We start from the raw sequence: 16,345 nt of genomic DNA, 5'->3' as shown, positions 1-16,345 counted from the left end.
TGGCATCGGCCTTGGTGGTGCCCTTTGTGTTGGCCTTTGAGAGTCCAGACAGTGGCCCCACCTCCTCCCCACTCTTTCCACACACACAGCCACCCCCACCTCCGCATGGCCTGAGTTGTCCTACCTCCCCACAATGGCACCTGCCCCGAAATAGCTTCCATGTAAGGGCCAGAGAAAGGAGGAGATTAGACCCCTGTGTGGAGGGGGGGAGGGGGGGCGGGGGGCGGGGAGGGAGCAAGCTGTCAAGTGATCTGTGTCAGGCATCGGGAAGGTATAAAACCCCTTTGGGGCCAGGCAGCCTCAAACCCCAGCTGCCGGGACCAGGACACCCAGTCAGCCTACACCTGCTCTTTCTGTCTCCTTCAGACTACGCCATGGGGCTCAGCGACGGGGAGTGGCAGTTGGTGCTGAATGCCTGGGGAAAGGTGGAGGCTGACATCCCGGGCCATGGGCAAGCCGTCCTCATCAGGTAAAAGGAAGCGGTTCCCTTGTCCTATCCCCTGCTTCCCCGAGATCAGGGTGTTTGACAGCAAGGTGGCACCTTTGCCCCGGGGTCGACCAGTTGGCTGTGTTCGTGGAGCTTGTGAACTCACCCCCCCTTCGGTTCTCCTTTGCTTTTAAATGTCAGGGGTTGGAGTCAGAAAAGGAAAGGGGATCCATCTCACACCTATGTCTGCAGTCGGGAGAAGCTGGATGCCTTGAGCCCACCGAGAGGAATTGCAGACAGTCAGCTAACAGGTTCCCCGAGGGACCTCATGCAGCTGCCTCACGTATTAGATGAGGACAGAAAGGACCCGAGAAGGGACCACATCCCCTGTCACAAGTCCATTGAAGTCTGTAAAGGCGCAAGGCTGAGATCTGGCCCTCAAGCTGAGACATGTACCTCTAGACCAGGCTTTGACCCTGAGCGACTGTGTGACCTGCGGGAAGCTACACAGCCTCTCTGAGCCTCGATCTCTTCTTCTACACAAGGGGGGACATCCCAATATCTACATTATAGAGTCAGCGTGAGAATGATATAAGATGATGCTTGTAAAGGGCCCAGCACCGTTCCTGGCATATAGTGAGTTGCAGAGTTCAGAACTGGTACAGACGAAGCCCAGCCTAGGGCCCTTTAAGTATTATAATTAGAAAACAGGTGACGGAGGCCCATGAGTGGCTTTTGACTCCGAGTATGTCTTGAATCTGAGAGCTCAGAGTGGAGTGGTCTCCACACACCCTGCCCCCTACAGCAAGGGGCTCCCGAGTAAACCAAAGGACAAAGAATTCCAAGTTCTGGATTCAGGGGTGGCTGGTGGCCTGTGAATGGACCCTCATTTCCCGTTGCCCTCCTCCCCACACGGGGATCGAGTCTCCTCTTCTCCCGGCCCCTCCCTCATGCCTGGGGGTCAGACACCTGTGTCCGTGGGCGTTTCCACACCTGGGAGGAAGGGCTGTGGGGTTGCCACGAGCCAGTGGGTTGTCCTTCACACTTGAATCCACAGATGAACTTCACCTTCGTTCTGAGCCAGACCAGGTGTTCCTCTCCACTCAGATGCCCTGCGCTCTCCCCGGGGCCTCAGCCACCTCCAGCCCCCACGCTGGGGAGCTGGGTCGGTCCTGGGCGCTCTGTTATCTGAAGCTCGCGCCCTTGGTGGCCCACGCTGGAGACACGGGGGAAGGACAGTCAAGGAAGTTCTCTGTTGCCTTTCTCCTCCTGTCGCTGTCATCCGGCTGCTGGGCTGCCACAGGTCCTGTTTGATTGGACAAAAGGCTCCCTCCCCCCGCCCCCCCCGGTTGACATCAGCTCCTCAGCCACCCATTTGCTGCGTGACCTTGAACAGGTCACCACTACTCCTCTCTGTTTCCTATTGGTTGCGTGAAGGGGTTGCCATGGTCTCTGAGACCCTTCCCGCCCTCTCGTGCTGGCATTTCCCAAGTCCATAGTCCTCCCAGCTGCAGATGAGCAGGCGGGGAAGCCGGGGTGCGAGACCCTTTTGCAGAGCGGGAGTCTCCAAGGTGGTCTGGGGGCCGCCAGCCCGAGGCAGGGCCTGGATGTTGAAGGAGACTCGGGGCATTGTGTCATCAGGGGAAACATTCTCTCCCTTCCCAGGGTGGCTCGGAGAGTCCTGCCCCGCCCGGGCCAGGCGCCAGGGACAAGACGTGATGCCTGAGGCTCGTGGCTCCTTAAGAATCCAGAGAGCCTGATGCCCTATCACATCCTAGGCTGCGGGACACACCGGGACCATGCCAACTGGTTCTGCCTGCTCAGTGACGGGGGTGGGGGAGGGGAGGGAGAGGGTGCTGGCTCCCAGGCCTGCCGGTGCCCCGGTGTGACCTGGCCTCTTGGTCCTGCCCCAGATGATGACCCTGGAAGGTCATGTCTCCCACGCCTCTGGTTACCAAAGAGGGCAGTTCGGTTCAGCGGGCCTGTTACTACCGCGCTGAGGGCTCGCATGACCATGAGGTTCTAGAGCGTGAAAGCTGGGGGCCATTGGAGCCTCTGGTTCCAGAAGCGAGGGTTCGGGCGCGAGGGGGCTGCTGAGTGGGCCCAGGCCCCTGCCTTCCTTGCCTTCTCTTGCCCAAAGTTTTCCTGCTTTATATATTTTTTCACTTGTACAAAGGATCTCGAGATCATGGAAAAATCGAAAATCACTGCTGGTGGCCAATAATTCTCATAGTGCAGAGAGGACCCGGCCTGAGCGTCTCAGTCGGCCGGTGGCAGCTGCAGGTAGAACCCCACATCCCTGACCCTAACAGTTACACTGCTGCTGTGGCACAGGGCGATGGGGGTGACGGAGGTGATGGTGAGACGAGGGTGGCGATGCGACGGAGGTGATGATGGCGGTAGAAACGAGGAGGAGGACAGGGACTATTGGACCAGTACACACGGATTGCCAGGCCCTGCGTTAAGTGTTTCCCAGATATTAACTCACAACATCTTTATGAGGTTGCAATGATGACGACCATCAGGTTTATCAGAGAGGTTAAGTAACTTGCCCAAAGTCACACAGCTGGGGTTCAATTCCAGGCAGCGTGGACTCAGCGCACCTGCTCTCACTGCTGTGCGATATTGGCCCACGGTCCCGGCCCATCCCCGCTCTGGTTCTTCGGTGCCGGAGCAGAGAAGACTCCTGCAGGTCCACCGGGTCCTCAGTCTCCGTGTGGGTGTCTGGTTGGCGTCCGTTCAGCGGACACGGGAACCGGCCTCCTTTCTCTCTGACCTGCCTGCAGACTGTGACAAACCAGGCAGGCGGGAGATGGAATCATGGTGGTGAGCCAGGGCAGAGCTGGACCAGATGAAAACCACAAGGCCAGGGGCGTTGCTGAAACGCGAGGGAAAGTGCCGCCACCCATTTTAGGGGTTGCTCCTGTCAGGCAAGTCTGGGTCTGGCCTCTCGGCTGTGCCGGGGACTCTCAGCTGCGGGCGCTGAGAGCCGTGGGCACTCGATGGACAAACTCTCGGGCACCGTGTGAAACAGACCCGGCCTCCCTCTGTGCTGGCTGTGCTCAGAGCAGCGGCTGAGGCGGGGTCCAGCCTTAGAATGTGGAGGCTGAGGAATCCGATGGGTTTGCAAGACCCAGAGAGGTTGAGTGGCTTCTTTGATGTCACACAGCACATTGGAGACAGCTGGGGCCAGAGCTCAGCTTCCGTAATTCTCAGCCCCGTGCTCCTTCTCCCAGACCCCTGGGGACTCCCAAAATGCCTGAGATCCTTTTGGGTCCCAGGTCCTTGGCCCCATTCTGCCCCAGACAGTCTCCTCCCCGTGTTCCCACGGAGGCCCCCCCTGGGGGTGCCAGATCTCACTTCTGTCAGCAGGAGTTCCGGGATCATTGTCACCAGATAATGACAGCCAGGAGTATGGACCCTCGGGCGGAAGGTGCCGGAGAGGAGCTGTCAGTGACACTCGAGGCTTGGCCGGGCCCGGGGTGAGGTGGTGGCATTGAGCCGGGCTGTGGACAGCCCCGGGCTTTCTGGGAGAGCCGGGGGGGGGGGGGGATGCTCCCGGGGAAGGCAGGGCCCCTGTCGGTGCCGTGTGGAGCGTGCTTGTGCGTGCATGCGTGTGCGTGCATGTGAGCACAGGTGTGTGCGGGGAGACGCTTACACTAACTGGCGTGTGCCCACCATTGGGTTTAAGGTGCTGCAGAGTCTGGAAGCTGCAGAGGAGGAACCATTTGAGGAGCCAGAGCCATGAGGCAGGAGGAGAGGGAGCAGGCAGACGGGGTCTCTCCTCCACACGTTTCAGGGGCGCCCGAGGGAGACAGCGCCAGTTATGGAGCCGCCCAAGGTTGGGCTCGGGTCCGGGTCCTGCCACCGACTGGCCGTGTGACCCTGGGCTGGCCCCCGGCCGCTGTGGCCTTCCGTAGGCCCATGAGTGAAGTGGGCAAAGTCCCCCACCCAGGGCCAGCACGACTCCCTTTAACCAAACCAGCCTTTTCGCAGCAGGAAAGACCGGTCCGAGGCTGGAGGCGCCTGCTCAGGGCCCCGGGCAGGCTCCCTCTGTGGCCCGCTCGCCGGGTCCCTGGCAGGAGCGAGGACCTGGCCTTTGGCGGGTGGCCACCACCAGGGCCCGTCGCCAGCTGTACTGTAAGGGGCGTAGGAGGTGCAGGGAGCCCGAGTCTGGGCTCAAAGTAAGAGCTTTCTGAGCCCGAGGGCTGCTCTGGGTGGCTTGGCTCTCACGGGTAGTGAGCCTCCCGTCGCTGGAAGTATTTAAGCAGCGCAAGGATGAGCCGGCGGCAGGGAGCTGCAGAGGTGGTCCCCAGCCCTGACTTCAGTCTGACTCTGCTGCGCCCCAGCCCCGGAACGTGGGACGAGGACTTCACACCTGTGAAGTGGGGGGACTGTGACCCTCAGGGCAGCGCAGGTGCAGAGCCGAGCACGGGGCCTGCCCGTGGCAGGTGCTCAACAGAGCCAGTGTCCTTTGGCCCCCGCCTCGGTTCCGCCCTGGGTGCTACTCTGACCTCTGCTCTCCGAACCCCTTCGAGAAAGTGGGAGTGAGGCCAGGGTGCAATGCAGCAGTACCTTTCCTTCCTGCCTCTCCCAGTAACAAGGGAGGAGAGGAAGGCGTTAAACATCGTAATGGCAAGCATTTCTGCTGCACGTGTTGTGTGGCACTCGGCACACGTGACCTTTAATTCTCACTGCACTTGTATAGGCAGGGCCCAGTCATCCCATTCCCCGGAGGTGAAGTGACTTGCCCAAGGTCACACAGCTGGGAAGCCGGGGAGTCGGATTTGAACTCAAGCCTGGCCACCCCCAGACCCCACTACAGGCTCCCGCGTCTGACGCCAGCCCTCCTTGTCCCCACAGTCTCTTTAAGGGGCACCCCGAGACCCTGGAGAAGTTCGACAAGTTCAAGAACCTCAAGTCGGAGGACGAGATGAAGGCCTCCGAGGACCTGAAGAAGCACGGCGCCACCGTGCTCACGGCCCTGGGCGGCATCCTCAAGAAGAAGGGGCAGCACGAGGCGGAGCTGAAGCCGCTGGCCCAGTCCCACGCCACCAAGCACAAGATCCCCGTCAAGTACCTGGAGGTGGGGAGCGGGGCCGGGGGCTGCGGGGGAGGATGGAGGGAGAGATCTCAGAAGGAGGAGATTTGGGTTCACGTCTCAGCTCAGCCACTCACTTGCTGGGTGACCTATGTCACTGCTCTTTGTGCTCCGGTCTCCTCACCTGTCAGGTGGGCTGTCACCCACTTGGCCTCCCGCCTGGGGTCTTTGAGATGGTATCTATTTCTCCCCCAAACCAGTATGTCGGTACCAAGGAAGCGGGGGAGAGTGGACATTCTCTCCACAGGTAGGTACTGTTATCACACCCACTCGACAGATGGGGAGACTGAGGCACAGAGAGGGGAAGTAGCTGGTGCGTGGTCACAGAGGTAGCAAGTGGCAGAGGCAGGATTCGGACGAGGTCTGTATTCCTGCAGTACCCCGGCTCCTGACCCGGTGCCACTGGGTGTGTGAGACATGCAGGACTCAGCAGCTGGGGCTCAGTTCCGGGGTGGGGGTGGCCGGCAGGCTGGCTCTATTGGATCCAGTATATTTACAGATGAAGAGACGGAGCCTCAGGCATCCTAGGGGAGGAGGGGATGTGGTGACAGGGAGCACCAGGGAGCTCGGGGACAAAGGGTCGAGTGGACGGTGCAGCCCCTGGGCAGGCTGGTGCGCCATGAGGATAAGGACAATGGTGATAGGATTTGCCTGGGTCCCCGCGTGGAACTCTCACCATCACACCCAAAGGTTAGGCATCGCATTCCGTGTTTTCTTTCCCTCTCACACAAACGGAGTTCCGAGGGAGGGAGTCAGAGCTGGCACGGAAGCCCCAGGGAGAGAGGCTCTTTCTGTTCTGCCCTCCAACGTTGACTCCTCGTCTGAGACTATGTGTCCAGACATCTAGTCCAGATTCCAGACAGGCAGCAGGAGGAAGAGAGGGGGGCTCTCTTTTGAGGAGTGTAAGGAGCCCCAGAAATCGCATCCAGCGGTGCTGTATACACTTTGTTGGCCAGGCGTTAGTTGTAAGACCACACCTGTCTGCTCGGAAAACTGGCAAATGTAGTCTGTTGCCACTCCAAGTGCAATTAGCGTTCTGTGACCAGGGAAGGAGGAGAAAATGGACACTGGGCAGGCAGGCAGCGGTCCCTGCCCCAGGCAGGTACCTTTTTTTTTTTTTTTTATCCCCATTTTACAGATTTGGAAACTGAGGGCTCAGAGAGGTTAAGCAGATTGGCCAAGGTTGAACAGCTCATAAGCCAGGAGGTCTAGCTTGATCTGGGGTACCCTGGAACCCACGCTCTGAATCCCTGTGACACAATATCCCCCATCAACAACCAGCACCGCCAACAGCTAGCACCTCGTGTCCCTGAACCCCTACGGGCCCCCCACCACCCAATCTCGCACCAACTAGCCTGCCTTGCCCGCTGAGCATCACAGACGTGCGGCGTGAGCATCACTGCCTTCGAGACGAGCTCACACTGCGCTCCCCGCCCTCCCCATCTTCTCCTGCCAAATCCCTGTCCACCGTGCAAGGCTCAGCTCCGAAGCCACCGCCTCTGCTCCAGGCCGTCAGCTGCTCCCTCCGCCAGCCCTGCCCCCAGCGAAGGCGCTTGATCCTCCTCCTGTCATGTCACCTGCCCGGCTGTGCTGTAATTTATTTCTTTACCCAGCTGTCTCCCGGCTGGGACTGCGCTCTTCAAGGGCAGACCCGGCTCTCTCCCATTGCCGACCCCCAGTGGCCTGTGGTGGGCTCTCCGTACAACGGAGTGACCCACCCCCTCTCCAGGGACGAGGCTGAGAGAGAAACCCACGTAGCCAGTTGGCACCACCAGCTAGCGGACCAGAACCCAGGTCTGTGCCGACAAGCGTCATTTACTATAAACAGTGAAGACTGAGCCCCAGGAATGCTCTTCCCCTCGCTGAACTCTTGCTCCTTCTCACCTGGGGGTGAGGGGCCGCAGTGGGTGCTGGGTGCTGGGGGCCACTGTCTTTCCTCGCCGGTCCAGCTGCCCCAGCCCACAGCTCTTTTGTGTTAGTGGCTCTGCCGTAGACTCGGATAGGCTGAGCTGGGGAGCCTAGTGGAGTCCTCGAAGCCCCCACTTTACGGTGAAGTCACACATGGTGGTGAGTCAGGGCAGAGCTGGGCCTGAGATTCGGGTCTCCCACGTTCAAGGGCCGGGCTTGCTCTCCTGCACCTGTAGCCACACTTCATTTCGTTGCATTTATAACATGAAAGGTAAACGTGACATATGTCCCCAAACCAAGGCTCAGAGGTGGGTGTTTCCTGGGTGTGGATACTTGCTCTTCGGTCACTTGCACCCCCGGGTGCCCTGAGAAAACGGGAAAACCCGACCTCGGTGCAGTCCCCGCTCTGTCCCCGGCTCCAGCCGTCTGTTGTCCACGGCCCCCTGGGTGCAAGCTCCAGCCCAGACCTCGGTCTGGCCACTTCCCCGTCCGGGACTCTGTACACGACCCCGCCTGGCATCAGATTGGGATTAGCCGGTGAAAGGTGCAGGAGCTCTTCCATCCGTGACACCCTCCAGCCTGCGGCAGCCTGTGCTTAGCTTCCCCTGCCTCCGTGTTCCTGGTGGGACGGCGAGGCCAGCGGGAGACGGGGCTGAGCCGCAGGCCTGGTCCCTGCCCGCCTCTCTCTCTCCTTCCCTCCCACCAGTGTGTTTGAGCTGCAGTGCTGTGTTCGGCACAGGAAATGGGATGCTCTGTGCCCTGCCCCCCCATCCCCCCCACCCGGCCCCCCATAAGCTATTTAAAGCAATGACCACACTAAGCCATTAATGCAAACATTAAATACACGCAAAAGGAGATTATTTCTTCCTAGATTTCCTGATTGCAAAGTGCTGGATAAAATCAAGCCCGTGAGCACTCCCCCCCCACCTCCCTACCCCCACCCCCACCCCGAGCTCTCGCAGCGCTGAGGTTGGGTCCTGGTCCTGAGCACCAGCTGAGGGTAGTGGGTGAGCCGGCCCACCTGACTACAGGACCTTGGGCATGGGCTTAACCTTCCTCTTCTGTACCAAGATGGGCCTCAGTTTCCCCATCCACCCCTGCCGCGGGTCATGGGGAGCCGAGGAGTCAGTCTGTGGGACCACTCAGAGGTGCCAGTGTATAGTGGGTGCTGGACAGGTGGCCCTGAAGAAGGAGGGGCTGGGTCTGATTCCCGCCCTCCTGCCGGCCCGGCCCAGTGACCTGCCCCTCTCGCCCTCTCCCTGCAGTTCATCTCGGACTCCATCATCCAGGTTCTGCAGAGCAAGCTCGGCGGGGACTTCGGGGCTGACGCTCAGGAGGCCATGAAGAAGGCCCTGGAGCTGTTCCGGAACGACATCGCCGCCAAGTACAAGGAGCTGGGGTTCCAGGGCTAAGCCCCCCGAAATCCCCACGCCCACCCCCACCCCCCGGGGCCCAGGCTGCAGGGCAGGGTGGGGACCGAATCTCACATAGTTGTGTAGAGTTTGTTTCTGTTTTGTGTCTGAGCGGTGGGTGGGAGAGGCGGAGGGGCTGGGAGTGGGGTGGGCAGGGCGGGGCTCCCCACAGAGGGGCATTACCTTGGGAATGGGGAGAAGCGTGGCGTCGGCTCACTGGGGCCTGCAGAGTGTGGGTTGCACTTAACTCTCCTCTCACTTAAATCCCAACCCGATTCCTTCCAACCTCCAAGCTGACCCACCCCTGCACCCTCACCTTCACCCCCAAATCTAAGCTGTAACCTAAGCCCCAGCCATGGTACCCCTCTGGTCCATCCCCCGGCCCTGAGACAGTGGCCTGTCCCTTGGCAACGAGAAGGAGGTCTGGGCCGGGTGGCACAGTCACCCCCAGCCCCGGGGAGGCGTGGGGTGCCGGGGACAGCCGTGTGCCCTCTCAGCTGATGGAGTGACTCACCTGGTTGAATAAAAGACTCTGTTACACCACAGTCTCCGCCCGGAGTTCTCATCCCTCGGGCAAGTGAAGGGGCGTCCAGGGAGGCGTGGTGGGAAGGCGGACAGGGGGACTCGGTGTGCGGAGCCCAGGGGGAGAGGGAGGGGAGCGAGGGGGAGGCGTGGCGGGCAGGGGGAGACAGGTCGGGGACTGCTCGCCTTGGGCCGCTACCCCGCAGCAGGGACAATGCTGGGCTCAGGGAATGGAGGGGAGAGCCTCGTCTGGTGGGGAAAGTGGGCCACTCAGCAGACCTTGGTCACATGGGGTGCGGGGTGCCAGGAGCAGGGGCTCAGAACCAGGGGAGATGGCAGGTCAGAACGACGGAAGCCACAGGCCAAGGACACTAGCTCGTAAGTGGCAGCGCTGGGCCCACATGGTGGCCTGGGAGGCAGGGGGACTCCAGCGAGGGAGACAGCTCGGCGGCCAGCCCGAGACAAGTGCTGACCTTCTGGCCACAGAGGAAGGACAGACACGGGGGAACAGCTTACACACGCACTCGCCAAGAGACAAAATCCATATCTACAAAGGCCAAGTGCTCGGCCGGAACCCGTGAGTCTGACTTCAGGGACCCAGAATAAAACCTGGCATGTGGCCACGGCAGCCAGGACGCCGGCTGGAGAGGAGGCCGAGGGCAGGGGCGTGGACAGGGGTCTGGTGGTCTGGGTCCCTCTGGGCGCTTAAGCCTTGAGGGCCTTGAATAGCATCCAAGAGTCAAAGCACCAACTCTGGGAGCCCCATCCATTTCCAGGGGCTCCCGGGAAGCAACCCAGTGGCCCTGCCCTCGAGGTCCTTACCGGGGCTCAGACCCCTGGAATGAGCCCGACCTCACTGCTCCCAACCCCAGCCCACAACAAGGTCACGGCCGCTGAACAGGGCAGAGTTCATCCGCCCAATGCAGACCCGTCTCAGATCCTGGCAGGCTCGTTTGCCAGGCCGTGTGGCAGCATCAGGTTAAAGGGCCCACCTCCTTCCATCTGCATCTGCACCTGGGCCCGGCTTGGGACTTGGATGGTCTCTGAGAAGGTGCGAGAGAAGGCAGGGGAGGGCACAGGAGAGGGTGCTTGCTGATCTTGGAGCCTGGAAAAAAATTCCATGCGTTTATAGGAATTCAATCGAACGCCCAGGCACCGGGCACTTCGGCACAGGCTACGTGTGCAGGATTGAAAGTGGAGGAGGCTGGTTCCTGCCCCAAACCACTGGCAATCTGGTCAGGGAGGCCACGTGCTTGATGGCTGAATCGGGGCAGAATGCGACTAGGGATGCAGAGAAGTGCCCGCCATTGGTCATTCACTCAGTACCCATTCCACGGAGATGTGTGGATCACAGCAAGGGAAACAAATGCTCAGTTTATTCCGTCGATGGGCACAAAATGCCTTTTTTTTTTTTTTTTAATAAGTCAACTGAATTTCTGTTTGGAATCCTCAGTGTGGCTGGGTGGCAGATACTTCCTCTCTGTCTCGAGGCTTCTCCCCAGTTCCAAAGTTCCTTGGGATTTTGCTGATTCTAAGGCCTTGCAAGTTGTGGCAGTGAGGACCGGGGGGATTTTGATGAGCGGAGCAAGGGGCAGGGGTCAGCCCCCAGGACAGCCACGTACCTCCCCCCGGACTCTGAGCGCCGGCTCTGTGACTGCCCACCCCCTGTGACTGCCCACCCCCTGTGACTGCCCACCCCCTGTGAGCCCGGCTCTGTGACTGCCCACCCCCTGTGACTGCCCACCCCCTGTGACTGCCCACCCCCTGTGAGCCCGGCTCTGTGACTGCCCACCCCCTGTGAGCCCGGCTCTGTGACTGCCCACCCCCTGTGAGCCCGGCTCTGTGACTGCCCACCCCCTGTGAGCCCGGCTCTGTGACTGCCCACCCCCTGTGAGCCCGGCTCTGTGACTGCTCACCCCCTGTGAACCCGGCTCTGTGACTGCCCACCCCCTGTGAGCCTGGCTCTGTGACTGCCCACCCCCTGTGAGCCCGGCTCTGTGACTGCCCACTCCCTGTGAGCCCGGCACTGTGACTGCCCACCCCCTGTGAGCCCGGCTCTGTGACTGCCCACCCCCTGTGAGCCCGGCTCTGTGACTGCCCACCCCCTGTGAGCCCGGCTCTGTGACTGCCCACCCCCTGTGAGCCTGGCTCTGTGACTGCCCACCCCCTGTGAGCCCGGCTCTGTGACTGTGCCCACGGACTGTGGCTTTCCGGATGAAGCCAGATGGAGACGTGGGAGAGGGCACAGAGGCCTGGGTGCAGAGCGTCAGCTGTGAAGAGTGCGTGTGACGAGCCACTGGAGCTGGCTTGGCCTTGGCGCGGCAGAGCTCGGGGTGTCGGGTGAGAAGAGTCCTGGCACGGGCTGCCTGCGGCACAGCTCCACCTCGCACACGCTTGTCGTTTTATCGAGAATTTAAATGGTATCTCATCGTGTGTTTCATTGTTCTCTCTCCCTCTCTCCCCCCCCCCCCATTCATTTAGTGTTCCCAAACAAGTGAAAGGTGTCTCTTTTTAAAAAAAAAATAGCCACATAAACCTTCACTTACTGACCCACATCACTTCTGTGGCCTCTGTCCAGCCACAGATTGCCCTCGAATATACTAGTAAAAGTTCTCTGTGCTGGCATTTCGCACAGAAATAGAAACAAAATCATTGAACCGGTGATGACACGTTTAAAGAGCAGGGTCTCGCTGGCATATTTCTATTCATTAAAGGAGGCCACTTCCCTTACAGAAAACGGCCATCGAGGCCGAGGCTCGGGCCCCTCACGTGCGGGCCGTGGCCTTTGCCCTGGGGGTGGATGTCGCTTTCAACCACCTCACCGAGCACTTCCTCACCATTTCCAGGTTCGGACACTCAGAGGCAGGCTGGCCCTCACCCGTGCTTCGGAGCGCAGGGCGGTTTTGTTGGCCTAGTGGATTATGGAGCTGGGTTCTCCGGAGCCTCAGTTTTGAGCACTGGGGACTCCAGGGTCTTGCGACAAATAGGGGGGAGGAGGGGGTGGGACACGGCGGGGAGGGGGTTGGACAGAATGGTGGCCCTGCTTCCCCCAGAGCACCGGGCTTGCAGCCAGTGTGCATGCGGGGGCTGTGCACGCTATTTCATCAGCGGTAAGCCAGACGGGGCTATTCTGCCGGCCAGGCTTGCCACAGCCACCGGCTCTCTGTGGGGCTCCTACCGTCCCCTGTGGGGCGCTTTGGATAGTGTGTTTTGTTGCAGTGACGACAGTGACATGTAGTGAGGGGGGTGAGGAAGGGATGCTGGGTGTTCTAACATGTGCCGAAAAGATCACATCATGAAGATTCACTCCATGTTCCAGGCCCTAAATCTAGAACTTATACATCTTATTTATACACTAGAGGCGCAGTGCATGAAATTCAGGCACGGGTGGGGTCCCTAGGCCTGGCCAGTGATCAGGGCTGAACGGGGCCTTCCTTCCCCCAGCTGCCGGCTGCCGGGGCCTTCCTTCATTCCACGCCATCCCCTGGTGGTCAGCGCACGTCATAGCAAGTGGTCAAACTCCCAGTCGGTCGAACTCCCGAGGGGACAATTTGCATATTAGCCTTTTATTATATAGGATACATTATCTTTGAACTATTTAAAAATACACTGAATTATGGGAGAAAATAATTTATTAAGGACTTTACCAAGACTTGTTCACCATTTCAGAAAATGGCAGCAACCTCCCCCACCCCAACGCCAAGGCAGGGCCACCATGGGATTTCGGTGGCTGTGCCAGTCACCATGGGTGTCTGCTCCTTTCGGGCACATGGCAGTAGGTCATTCCTTCAGACCCGTGGCAGTGAGGTGCAGCCGCAGGCTTATTCGGGCCAATGAATGTGAGTGGGTGTGTGTCGCTCCCAGAAGTCTTAAGAGCCAGTGAACACTCTCCCATGCCTCCGGTCCCAGCAATGGTGACTGTGCATGTCTCAGTGGCTCCTCTTCAGGAAGAACAGAGCCCCTGCCCACCTCTCTGAACATGACGTGGGTGAGAGATACACTGTGGAGCAGTGAGGTACATGGGGTGTTTGTTATTGCAGCAAAACCCAACCTGTCCTGACTGTGCAGCCACGGATCCAACACACGTGCCCATAAGCATTGCATACATGGCGATTCTATGAACATGTACAAGCCTCTCACCGCTTCCTATCTCCTCTACTACCGTCTTGCCTGAGCATTTAAATATTGAAAAACAATTTATCATAAAAATATTTTGTTTATCTTTATACATATTACTAGAGGCCTGACGCACGAAGATTTGTGCAAGAATAGGCCTTCCTTCCCCTGGCTGCCGGCACCACCTTCACTATAGCCGGAGCCGCCTTTCCGCCTTCGCTCTGGCCCTGATCTGCCTTTCTGCCTTTGCTCCGGCCAGAGCCGCCTTCCGCCTCTCGCTTTGTTGTGTCAATTTGCATATTCCCTCCTTATTGGCTGTGGGCGCCACCATCTTTGTCGTGGAGTTACGGTCAATTTGCATATTCTGTCTTAATTAGATAGGATAGTTAGGATATGATATTGAATTTTTTAAAATTCTAGTCTTTTTAAAAATATATATTTTTATTGATTTCAGAGAAGAAAGGGAGAGGGAGAGAGAGATAGAAACATCAATGATGAGAGAGATCAATGATTAGCTGCTCCTGCACACCCCCTTCTGGGGATCAAGCCTGCAACCAGGGCATGTGCCTTTGACCAGAATTGAACCTGGGACTCTTCAGTCTGCAGGCTGATGCTCTATCCACTGAGCCAAACCAGCTAGGGCTGATATTGAACTTTTAAAATCATGGAGGTGGGTAGATTATAGTACCAATGAGCTGCATTTCAGGACAGTTACTGAGTGTTTGTCTGATGTCGTTGATAATCACTGATCTGGGGTTTCTGCGTCGGTGCCAGCTCCTATCTCGTGTTCAAACAGGGTAGGGGCTGGGGTGGGAGGTGAAGGGGAGAACATTCATGGAAGTCACATGATAGATAATCATTCAGCTTCAGAAAGTGCAGGGCTGGTGCTAAGCTAGTTTTTGTCAATGAGATTCTGCATCCACACAAGGAAAGGTCACAAGGTCAAAGAGAAACCTGTGTCTGAGCACAAATTAATCCACTGCTAATTACACTGGACACATAACGCCCAACCTACTGAACTGGAGACGCGTGTGGCTCCGTGTCAGAGCCTGTCATGCTTACACAGGACAGCCAACAACCTAAGTAACGGAGACGCATTCCATCCCCATGGGCCACATCCTACTTCTTAGAACCGTCTTTCCTCTCTTACCTGATTCCCTCGGGCCTTGAGGCTGCTGTAGCCCCTCTCTTCTTAAAACTCCTTGTCAACACAACTTTCTCCTCTTCCTCTCCATCACCCATGACTTTCTTATATGCCACAAATTAGCTTCTCTCCCAGCAATTAAAATGGCCTTTTCCAACCCAAATGCCCATCAAAAGGTGAATGGATAAAGAAGATGTGCTCTATCTATCTATCTATCTATCTATAATAATAAAGAGCTAGTATGCTAATTAGACCAGACAGCAGAACGACCTTCTGGAACGACCTTCCAGAATGACCAGTGGGCGGGGCCTCGAGGCAGCTGGGCTGTGAGGGCCAAGCCCCTTGCACAAATTTCGTGCATCAGGCCTCTAGTATATGTATATATGGACTATTACTCGGCCATAAAAAAGAATGAAATCTTACCATTTACGACAGCATGGATGGACCTAGAGGGTATTATGCTAAGTGAAACAAGTCAGACAGAGAAAGACAAATACTATATGATTTCACTTATATGTGGAATCTAAAGAACAAAATAAGTAAACGAAACAGAAACAAACTCATAGATACAGAGAACAGACTGGTGTTTGCCATATGGGAGGAGGTGTGGGGGCTGGGTGAAAAAGGTGAAGGATTGAGAAGTAAAAATTGGCAGTTACAAAATAGTCACAGGGATGGACAGTACAGCGCAGGGAATAGAGTCAATAATATAGTCAGCAATAACTATGTATTGTGCCAGGTGGGGTACTAGACTTATCAAGGGGATCGCTTCGTAAGTTATATAGATGTCTAACCACTGTGCTGTACACTTGACACTAATACACTATTGAATGTCAACTGTAATTTTAAAAAATTGTTTTAAAATTAATTGCCTTCCTCTTTAGGAAGATGAGAAGAAAAGTAAAAAATGGATGAATACTCAAAAGATGTCTTCGGCCAGGTGCAGGAGAGGAGCGTCCTGCAGCTGTCCCACATTCATACTTCTTGCACCATCACGACCGGTTAGAGTTCTAAAAGTGGAACCGGTTGCCTCGGGAGAAGTGAGCTCCCCATCAACCAGACACAACCAAGAATGGGCTGCATGGCCGCTGGCTGGGACCATTCAACTTATTCAGCAACACGTGTCAACTGCCTCTGTGGCAGGCACAGCTAGACAAGGAGAAACAACAGGATGAAGGAGACAAGACCTCCAGCTTTCAGCAATTTGCCATCGAGAGGGGGCAGGGAGAGGAGTGTCTGTGGGTGCAGGGATAGGCAGGGAGGGGTCAGGAACGCTGGGTCTAGAAGGCTGGGCAAGCGTCACGGGTTGTGATCCTGATACTCTTTCAGGGGAGGTTGACTCTTCCTGGTCCAGCGACCTGCGTCCTGGAGTCGGTCCTGACCTCCATTCTGCAGGCACCCTGAGGCGGTGCCCACGGCATTCATTCGAAGACATTCCCAGGCGAGGCCCGCTAATCTGCCGGTTGAAGGCAAATCCCCCGCTGAGTGTCTACAGGCTGGGCTGGCCAGCATCCTGGGCTGTAGGTGATGTTCCAAAGGCTACGGGCCAACCAGATCCGGGTCACTCCTGCCTCACTCACCTCTCACCTCAGTGGGCGTGTCACTGGGGCGGAGGTGAGCCACTCCAGGGGGCTCTGCCACGTGATGGAAACTCTTGGATTCTCTCACATGGCTGCTTTCCTAGAAAAAAAAATCACCTAGTCAGGTACCTGGTA

General features: G+C 57.7%; 1 protein-coding gene across 1 annotated transcript; it reads left to right on the top strand.

The window, feature by feature from the left end:
* The first annotated feature begins 290 nt into the window (after nucleotides 1–290).
* Nucleotides 291–8,989, top strand: MB (myoglobin). The gene is made up of 3 exons (XM_008144689.3): nucleotides 291–469; nucleotides 5,291–5,513; nucleotides 8,702–8,989. The coding sequence occupies exons 1-3, from the start codon at nucleotides 375–377 to the stop codon at nucleotides 8,846–8,848; spliced, it is 465 nt and encodes a 154-aa protein (XP_008142911.1). The 5' UTR covers nucleotides 291–374; the 3' UTR covers nucleotides 8,849–8,989.
* Nucleotides 8,990–16,345: the final 7,356 nt, after the last annotated feature.

The sequence above is a fragment of the Eptesicus fuscus genome, chromosome 7 (assembly GCF_027574615.1).
Source record: "Eptesicus fuscus isolate TK198812 chromosome 7, DD_ASM_mEF_20220401, whole genome shotgun sequence".
NCBI lineage: Eukaryota > Metazoa > Chordata > Mammalia > Chiroptera > Vespertilionidae > Eptesicus > Eptesicus fuscus.
This window is presented reverse-complemented; position numbering and strand designations above follow the sequence as displayed.

Bases quoted from the DNA above. Each gene is read 5' to 3' on its own strand.
- MB (XM_008144689.3), top strand. From the start codon at position 375: ATGGGGCTCAGCGACGGGGAGTGGCAGTTGGTGCTGAATGCCTGGGGA. The intron at 470-5,290 runs GTAAAAGGAAGC...TTGTCCCCACAG, and splicing joins GGGCAAGCCGTCCTCATCAG to TCTCTTTAAGGGGCACCCCG. The intron at 5,514-8,701 runs GTGGGGAGCGGG...CTCTCCCTGCAG, and splicing joins TCCCCGTCAAGTACCTGGAG to TTCATCTCGGACTCCATCAT.